At 42.7% G+C, this 10,116-nt stretch overlaps 1 protein-coding gene across 1 annotated transcript; it reads left to right on the top strand.

Moving 5' to 3' along the window:
- The first annotated feature begins 693 nt into the window (after positions 1-693).
- Positions 694-1,539, top strand: LOC115322981. The gene has a single exon (XM_029983569.3). It carries the CDS (start codon positions 694-696, stop codon positions 1,537-1,539), a length of 846 nt encoding a protein of 281 aa, XP_029839429.3.
- The last annotated feature ends 8,577 nt before the right edge of the window (positions 1,540-10,116 follow it).

Here is a 10,116-nt window from a genome sequence, read left to right as displayed (position 1 = left end):
GCAGCTGCCTAACCTGGTGGCCCACCGACTACTCCGACGCGACATCCCTACAGACCGTCATCCGACAAACTCAAGCTTCAAACGGAGGAAATTTATTTTTCGTCGGCAAGGCCACGTTCTTCCAACGCAGCGAAATCGCCTGCGATATCAGCGACGGCAGCGACATCGATGGGCACCTGCGCTTGCTGAGGGGCGTTTTCTTCGCATTTGGCGGCAGCGGCAGCAAGCTGACGACACGTCAGCTCATACTTCTTCTCCTGTGTTTCGCAGCTGCCTAACCTGGTGGCCCACCGACTACTCCGACGCGACATCCCTACAGACCGTCATCCGACAAACTCAAGCTTCAAACGGAGGAAATATATTTTTCGTCGGCAAGGCCAAGTTCTTCCAACGCAGCGAAATCGCCTGCGATATCAGCGACGGCAGCGACATCGATGGGCACCTGCGCTTGCTGAGGGGCGTTTTCTTCGCATTTGGCGGCAGCGGCAGCAAGCTGACGACACGTCAGCTCATACTTCTTCTCCTGTGTTTCGCAGGTTGGTAAATTTCCCTTTGTCACCTTATTTATTACTATTAGTCTACCTGCCGCTGCTGCCAGAGTGCGTTGCGTGAAGGTGTTTTGTCTTTTTTGTGTATTTTGTCATGACACGCTGTTGCGCATGCCGGCTATCTATTCCTAAGAATGGATCGTATATGCGCTGCTCTATATGTAATTTCATGTTCCATCTTGGTGAGTGCTCTGATGAAACCGAAGAAACACTGCAAGGAAAACCTGGGGATTTTAAAAAAACATGGAAGTGTGGACTGTGCATAGGAGGCAAAAAAACGAACAAAGAAACAAAAACGCCGAAATCGGTAGTCGACTTCTCTTTACTGTTGCTGGAAATAAGTAATAAGCTCGATACTCTTATGACCTTGCCAAGCGTGATCGGTGGACTCGAAAGGTCTGTATTAGTACTTTCAGACACGTTTGACGACCTTCAAAGTCGTTTACTTGCGCAGGAGAAGTCCACTAAAGAACTGGCTAATCGAGTAGACCTGCTAGAAAAAGTTTCCTCTGGAAACGAACTCGCTCAGCTCCGATTAGATTTGGATAACCTCGAAAGACAGAGCCGTCGTCTAAACATTGAAATTCATGGCATCTCAGAAACACAAAATGAAGACCTCATGGGAAAAATGAACAAATTGGCAACAAAGCTGGATATTCCACCTGTAAACCGAAGTGACATTGCAGCCTTGCATAGACTCCCAGCAAAACCGGGCGAAACACGAGGCGTTATCGTTCGCTTCACGTGTCAGGAGCTTCGCGATTCTTGGCTTCAAAAAAGGCAGTCACTTAAGAAAGAAAAAGGCAACTTGTATATTTGTGAAAACATGACTCGGCTCTCCCGCACTCTCTTGTCAATGACGAAGGAATGGGCGCAGAAATCAGGATACGCTTTTGTTTGGCATGCGAATGGGAAAGAGCTAGTCCGAAAAACGAACGGTGAACGTGCAGTGGTTATTCGCGGTGAGGATGATCTTGTCAATCTAAAGTAACTCGTACGAAAGAACGTCTGAACTTTTGTTATTTTCATGCCTAATCTTTCGTGTGATATCGCATCTTTGAAAGGTCATTATCTTTCACTTTTTCATTTAAATGCAAGAAGCTTGCGGGAAAAATTCGACGAGGTAAATCTTTTTTTATCTGAGTTAAATCAATGTTTTGACATAATCTGTTTTAGTGAGACGTGGTTTACATCTGATGAGTGTGTCCAGCTGGCTGGTTACGACTGTGTGTCTGCGTGCCGCTCAAAAAAGGCTGGTGGTGGTGTTGCCATATATATTCGCTCAGAGCTATCATACAAAATAGTACCTGAATACAAAATTATAGACGACAACATTGAGTGTATTTCGATCCAATGCTGTGATATTTTGTTTGCTCTCTTGTACCGTCCTCCGTCTTGATCTGTAAATGACTTTCTGCATTTCTCAGAAACGCTGCTTGAACACAGCATAGAACTAAAGTTACAGGTGGTTCTTGTTGGTGATCTTAACATAAATGCTTCCGCTGACAATATTTCATATTTGCGCTTTCAAGATATATTTGAATCTTATGGTTGCACAAACACAATAGCTGAACCAACTAGAATCACCTCGACTTCCGAGACAACCCTTGACCTCTGCATTACAAATCTTCCTACTGAGAATTTGAGATCAGGTGTATTAACGTGCGATATCAGTGATCATTTGCCAATATACTGTCTAATGCCTGTCAACCAGCTGCGCAAGAATAACGAAAAGAAAACTGGTTAGAGAATATTCGGAACGAAATATTCAATATTTCAAAGATCTTATTTCCTGCCTAGATTGGGATCGTGTTTTGAGAGAAAATGATGCAAACACAGCCTATGACGTTTTTTATCCCGCTTTCTGTCCGCGTATAACACCTCTTTTCCCCTAAAGACACGAAAAAAACAAGAAAACTCGAAAACCATGGATATCTCATGAATTATATGCAAGAATTAAAAACCGCAATAAGCTATTTCAAATATTTCTAAAAACGAGAAGCGAAATTGACCTTTGCATATTTAAGGAAGTCCGAAATAAACTAAACTCTGATATTAAAAAAGCAAAATGCGAATATTATATGAACACATTTTCAGAGGTTATGGGAGATCCCCGAATGATATGGCAAACAGTAAACGAGATCATTTCTAAAAATACCTCGGCAAGAAAAGTTCAATATTACAATGAGGCGCTGACGGATAAACAAATAGCAAATTTGTTCAATGTTCATTTTGTGACTGTTGGTGCTCCTTTAAAAAACTGTGCAGAAATACCATGCGAGCAGTTCATTTCGGCAAACTGTGTTAATTTCCCTCTTTCTATATCCAACAGACCAGTGTGAAATAATGGAGTTAATTCTAGCATTAAAAAATGATTGCGCCTCCGGGCCAGACGACATTAAACCAAAACCGTTAAAAGCCGTTTGCGACAGAATCAGTATTCCACTCGCGCACGTTTGTAACCTCATGTTATCTACGGGTGTCTTTCCAGACAAAATGAAGCATGCACGTGTGACGGTTATACACAAAGGTGGCCCAGTTAGTGACTTAAACAACTATAGACCTATTTCTGTACTTTCAGTTTTTGCAAAGATAGCCGAACATATTATAAATAAAAGACTTGTTAAGTTTTTGACCTTCAATAACATTTTAGTAAAAGAACAATTTGGTTTTCAGAAAAATAAATCGCCAGAAGTTGCACTTCTTGGAATTAAAGAACAAATTCTCGAGAACGTAGAACAAAAAATATACACGCTTGGTATATTTCTAGATCTTAACAAGGCTTTTGATTGCGTTCAGCATGAAATACTTCTACAGAAACTTCCGTTTTGCGGAATACGCGGTATTTCCTTATCACTGATTAAAAGTTACCTCACTACAAGAACGCAATATACAGTAGTAAATGGAGTAAAGTCAGACGTTCAGTACATAAAGTATGGGGTTCCTCAGGGGTCTAATCTTGGTCCTATATTATTTTTGTTATATATTAATGACATTGTAAACATACATGGCAGTTCAAATATAGTTCTATATGCAGATGACACAAATATTTTCTTTTCTGGCTCGGACATCGACGACCTCTTTGGAAAGGCAAAACAGTGGTTGCGGGGATTAGACTTATGGCTTAGATCTAATAAACTTTATTTAAACATAGAAAAAACAAAGTACTTACTGTTTAGACCAAAAGGAACGATACCACCTTCCAATTTGCAATTAAAATTCCAGGACTCTTATATTCAACCATCTTCAACCATTCGATTTTTGGGGGTTTTATTCCATGAAAATCTATCATGGACGCCACATATTGATTCTTTGAGAACAAGTCTTTGTCGAGCTGTTGGTGTCTTAAATAGATTAAGATATTATCTTCCAACAAAAGTGAAACGTCAAATTTATTTCGCTCTTGTGCAATCCCGCATAAGTTACTGCCTTTTAGTATGGTCAACGACATCCCAAACAAAACTAGACAATATTGTATCCATACAAAAGCGAGCATTGCGAGCAATTGGTAACATACAACTCCTTAAAAGTGCCACACCTTATTTTAGGACATATCAAATACTCAACGTAAGAAATCTACATCAATATAAACTATCACTTGAAATTTGGCGGCAATTTCAGCTCGATAAATTGGTGTTCTATGCTAAGTACCACGCGAAAGATAGCCCGTATAATTTAAGGCGTCATTTATTAATAAAATCGCGTTCGCGAACGAATTATGGAGACCAGAGGTTGAGTTTTTTGATACCAGACCATTTAAACCAATACCCATATATTTCAGCTTCATTGGAGAGCGTGCGATCACTCCATCAATATAAAAATATTGTAAAAGAATACTTACTCACAGGGGAATAAAACCGTATGTGTTTTAAGCAAAATGCTTGGAATGATAAGTAGCAATTGTCCTTTCACGTCATGTTTTGTGATGTATTTGTTTTGTTTTGTATAGATTTTTAGTTTGGAGTGAAATTGTGTCATTCCTCATTTATTTGTTTTTGCTACCGTTGCTACCAAAAGGGTGGCATGGCCCCGTCAGGCATTTATGCCTTTTGCCATGTCACCTGGGACATCTGTGTACAGTTATGTCTTAAATAAAAAGTTATCAATAAAAAAAAAACAAAAAACCTTGGTCACCTACTGTTAAATGTCGCAATGCAAATCCCGAAAAAAAAAAGGTATTAGCTTTCACCGCCCGAAGACGTTGAAATGAAAGAATGCATGGACAATCAAACTAAGGATGGGAAAGGCATCGTCAACGTCGACTGTTGTGTGCCGCAAGTACTTCAAGGAGCAGGACTTTGTTTGCCTGGTGTACAAGACGCTTGGTGAGACCGACACCGACGTTTCAAGAATCGTTCTTGAAAGGTCTCCGCGTTACGTTCTCACAATGAGGGTTCGCCACGAATGTCCCGGGAAATTTGCAGCGTCGTGTTGGCTCGGAGAAGATGCTGCGAAGCAGCCCCCCGAGTCCCGAGTTTCGCCACCAAAATGACAAGGTTCCTTATCGGTTTAGAAGTGGGACGTTAAGAGGTCAAGCAATAATTCACTGAAGCTTTGCCCAACCGAAGATTTCGTCTTCATCCTTCGCTTCCTCTTTCTCCTTCTTGATTCTCCACTGCAATCAAGTCAAAACTAGAAAGACATGTTTAACTCATAAAACAAGCTGTTTTGTTTTTCATGGTGGTAATTACAACAATAAAAGGTTGTTAAATAAACGGTAGTTTACATTTACAGTAATTCTTTCTTCTACAATATCATTAGTGCTCGGACGAATTGATAAATCCACCTGCATGGTTGAAAAATAGACCTAGTGATAAATAATCACTATTTTAGGTAGTGATTTGTATCAAAATGATCTGATTTTATTCAAATAAAACTAATTTTCTTTTCGAGGAAAAAAACTTTAGTCTAATTCGCAGCCAATGAAATTTCTGCATCAACCGAAAAACGAATCACAAAGCAAGAAACAGACAAAGCATGTCACGCCCGGCGTTTCTTAAGCTGTCGGGACTATAGTCAACTCGAAGGTTTAGAATACCTTCTTATATTTTAATTGTTGGTGGCATAATGTATTTGGATATTCTACGTTCGACCACAGTACGGTATATGTGGCGCCGAGATTACATTTGTCCTTTCATACTTCGACGAACTGTTTGTCGCAACTTTAGCTGCAGAAAAGCACACCAGACGCCTGTGTTGAGCACAGCACACCACACCAAGCATGGCATTATTATCAATACCGCAAACGACCGGATCCACTGTCGTGGAGTCAGTCGTATAAATCGTCGCAAGAGGCTTAAAAAACTGTCTCGTCACAGTCGGTCTTATAAGCAAACGCAAGTGTGTGAACGGGCAGTTACTCCACCAGTGTGTTGATAGCTCAGCCTTTTAGAATGTACATTTGGCGAGTTAGTTTTGGGAAAGTCGCGCTGTTGTTCACTCTGATGTCTCAGGCATTTGACCCGTACCTGCTAGTCAGCGATATTTGTTTTCCCATGGCCAATACCATTATTTTACAGGCACTTTATTCCACATTGCGCCAAGCTGCATCAACCATTCGGCTTTCTTCTTGGCCAAAAAGGACGTTTTACTCCGCCAATTTGCCGGTAATAATGAACTGAGGAAACCTTTTGGGCAGCAAAACCATCGTTGCCGAAGACCCCCCTTCAGCAACTTTTATATCTATCGCACCAATGTCGATCACGACGGCCGCCTATACTATTTCATTTAGGAGTCACCCTCCGCCAACACATTCACGGCCAGTGGCAGCCGATGAGGTCAGAAGACCTGGAGAGGCCATGACGTCAGCCCCGTAGCTTCCGCAGGCCTCTCTTGGCGCTCGCCCCTTTCTCACGATTTCTCATTCCCCCGCACCAGACTTGTACGTAACGCGTTACAAGTAATTGATTACTTGTAATCAATTACAGTTAAGTGTAATTTTGTAACGCTTCAATTACATTTGTCAAGCTGTAACGCTCGGAGTAATTCAATCACTTTTTTTCTGTAATCAATTACAAAATCAATTACACAATTAACAATTACATTTTTCATCCCACAATTTTTTTTTCTCACAAAAATCAGCATAGTCACTCAACCATGGAGCAAAAATGATTGACATTTTTTTAACATGTAAAAAAAATAAAACTAGAATTAGTCGGCAAATCCTTTTTTTCTTTTACGCCACGCTCTTCTACAAGCGCGCCACCAGCCTTGGCTGGGGAGTTCCGGATCTCGTTGCAGACTTCTGATAAAGTCGACGGGAAGCGGGAACTCGGTATTGACTTTTTAGTGGGCTTTATTCCTTAGGTCGACGCGTCAGCTACACGACATGGTCCGGGTCTGAAAACAAAAAAGGGAACAATAACCAAGCAAAATAGTGTACGCAATATTTTACTGTGTATTTGTGTATTTCTGTCATCGCAATAAGAAGTAACGTGAAAGTAACTTGAAAAGTAATCAATTACTTTGCAGTAATTGTTCAATTACTTCTGGGAGGCAGTAATCAGTAACGGTAATCGGTTACTTTTTTGACTGTAGTAATTGTAATTGTAATCAGTTACTTTTTTTCAGTAACGTGTACAAGTCTGCCCCGCACCAAACCAACACAAACCTTCTCAACTGGAGGATCCTATCCCCGCGATGCTTGCGGATGGCTATGGCTCGAAAGACAATCACGCAGCTTCTAACCTCCTTGCCCTAGCCGAACGAAAACAAACTTCCTCGCAGATGAGACCCCGTGATGCTCACGGTCGTTGAGTGGCGTTCGACGAGTGGGAGCATGCCGGAGCGTAGCGTTCGGTTGCGGCCGTCCTTGCCGAAAACTCGGCGATTGTCGGCGATGGTCTTAACGTTCTTAGTGAAAGGAGCAAGGATGTTGATAGGTACGTTGTTGAACACTCCCGCAAAGCCTGATCGCGATGCATTTCCTCGTGTACGTCGGTTGACGTTCGTGTTGGTGCAATTCGCAACTGAACAAAAACATCCTAGCGCCGATTGCGTGTGACCTAACGTTTGCACGAATGAACTTAGATGTCCCTAAATCAAAGCGGAACAGGAGTGCGGCTGTATAAATACATCGTGATCGGCGTAAAATATATAACTCGGTTTTATACTTCGCGTATGTTGACGACTTAGTTAAGTTTGAAACGTTTAGCCGGCCAACGGCTGCGCGGCAACATCCTGTTATTATTTAGTTTTTTTTTTTTTTTTTTGATATGTGTTTCAGCATTGTACATCTGTCGTGCTGACTGAGGAGCGCGAGCATCTCATGCTCGTGCCAGATTTACTTTTGTAGTGACTATTAAATTCGTCTCCATCACCCGAACGCCCCAGGGGTGTTATTTTTTTTTCACCTGTGGGCTGAAAAAAAAAAAAAAAAAAAAAAAAAAAAACTTACGAATTGTTATTGGAGGAGCCCGGCTCTGCAATTCCTCCGTATACAGGCTCTTCTCATCTGCTTTGAAGAGAACAAAGTCAGAGTCCGCCCATTCGGATCGCATCTTCTTCGAAGGGACCGTCATTGCAGCGACGGTGATCGAGGAACAAAACCCATCGTTCTCTCAGTCCGGTGAGCGTCGGAGGATTCCTAATTATTTCACTTTACAGCAAAGTAAGGATTGTAATTTACGACAGCCTTACCGGTGAAACGAAATTCTCACAGAAGAACGACCGGAGCGATTTTCGCAGCCGCTCAAAACGTGAAGTCCCATCCCAGCGATGCGCGACGCCACACATTTTCGTTTCGCCGCCCTGAATTTCCCGCGCGTCTATTGGTGACCGTACACCGAAGGAAAAAAACGCAACGCAACGCAAAAAAAATAAAGGTTTTTGCGCACGTTATTTGCGTAACGCTGTTTCTTTCAGTGTTTAAAAATGTTGTTGATGTTTACATTCTCATTGTTCACGTTTTTCATGACTAGGCTTCAAACAAATGACGTCACGCTCTCTTTATGTCTTATAACCTCCTTGGTGGCAGCCACTGCCCTTCTCTCTGAAGGATCTCACAAAAAAGCGCTACAGCGCCTTTGACTGAGAGTCACTGGCTGCTTATTTGGCTGTATAGTCAGTTCCGAAACCTTGTCCTAGGAAGTACATTCAGCATCTCGAGAGATCGCAAGCCTCTGACCACTGCCATCTCCAACACAGGGTGTTATTGTACAGGGGGTTCCCGAGAAAAGATAACTGTGTTTTGAGGCCCAGATGACGCTGCCGGGATCAAAAGATAACAGAGAAAAACGAACTTTCTTTATAAGCCAACGTCGGCCTATGCCAAATTTCGTTTTAAAAAAAATGACGATGTTTGCGCCTGTAACATCTATTTTAGTAAAACAAATTTGTTAGCAAGAAAAAAAATCAATATCCTCTTTCTTGCTGGCAAGTATTTTTCACTGATATAAATAGCACGGGCGTTCACAGTATTATTTCTTGTTTTGACGATATCAGGCTTAGCTGGGCGCCCGGTAATGGGAAATTTAATTTTTCATCAATTACTTGTAATCCAGGCGACGTTGTTTTTTTTTTTTTTTTTTTTTTTAAACTTTCGCGTTCTATCCCAACCGCTTCACACCATTGGAGAGTTTGAGCTTTCTGCAACGCATATAGCTTATTTATCCGGGCCGAAAAACATGGTTCACTTTTCTCGGGAACTCCCTGAATAATTAACGCGCTGTTTAGAAACAAGCCTGCGTTTGCCCACGCCAAGTTTGGACACTACGGGTGCGCAGAAACTAGAGGTGTATTCCGCTCGCAGATCTCGGGTGCTCCAAAAGCGCTCCATTTGGAGAGCGCATATTCAGCTCGCAGATCTGGCTCGAGTTGGTCATCTTCCGCTCGTAGATCTCTGGCAGCGCCCGCTCCACGGAGCGCCTCAAACCCCGCCAAACTTGCTGCGGGATTTCACAGATCTTTCCGGAAGTTGACAAAGCGTCTACGTCATTTCCTTCTAAATCGGCAGTCCTCATGAGCGGCGAGGTTGGCGAGGTTGTCGGCCCGGTCGGGTTACGGTCGTTGTCGTCGAGTTGGATCTGTTCGGGTGCGTCGGTTGTTTACGTGGAATTGTGAGGGCTCGAACGCTTGCCTCGCGTAGATCAGGGATACAAAGCCGGGACTGTGGAGCGTGGTAAATTGTAAGCGCTGAGATCTGTGATTGTGAGAGGAAGAACGAGAAAACGAACGACAGAAAAGCCGGAGGCAAATGCAAGGCTAGGCCTGTTCATTCTGCAGCCAATGATTTTTTACCTTTTTACAGTGCATTATGCCGGCGTTCTCCCGTGCAATAAAGCAAGAAGAGATTAGGCAACGACCGTGCAAGTGATCATTTGTTACGTCTGTGTTTATTAAAGTTGTACCAGAAATCTGAACTCCACCGATGGCAATTGCTGTTCGTGCCCCGCCGCTTCGAGGCTGCCGAGAGGTATGCGACGGTGCCGAACGCGGACGTCTTCGTCGTTATTTGTGATATGGGCGCCGTGGTACGTATAATTTCGCCCGGCCTGTGTCGCGAGTTATTTCTGCAGCTAAGCAGTGACAGTTGTCTCTGGACGTCGGAAAGATCAGTCGGCTGAGGCGT

The sequence above is a fragment of the Ixodes scapularis genome, unplaced genomic scaffold (assembly GCF_016920785.2).
Source record: "Ixodes scapularis isolate PalLabHiFi unplaced genomic scaffold, ASM1692078v2 ptg000683l_1___fragment_1__unscaffolded, whole genome shotgun sequence".
NCBI classification, from domain to species: Eukaryota; Metazoa; Arthropoda; class Arachnida; order Ixodida; family Ixodidae; genus Ixodes; species Ixodes scapularis.
Note: the sequence above shows the minus strand (reverse complement) of the source record. Positions and strands in the feature narration are given on the sequence as shown.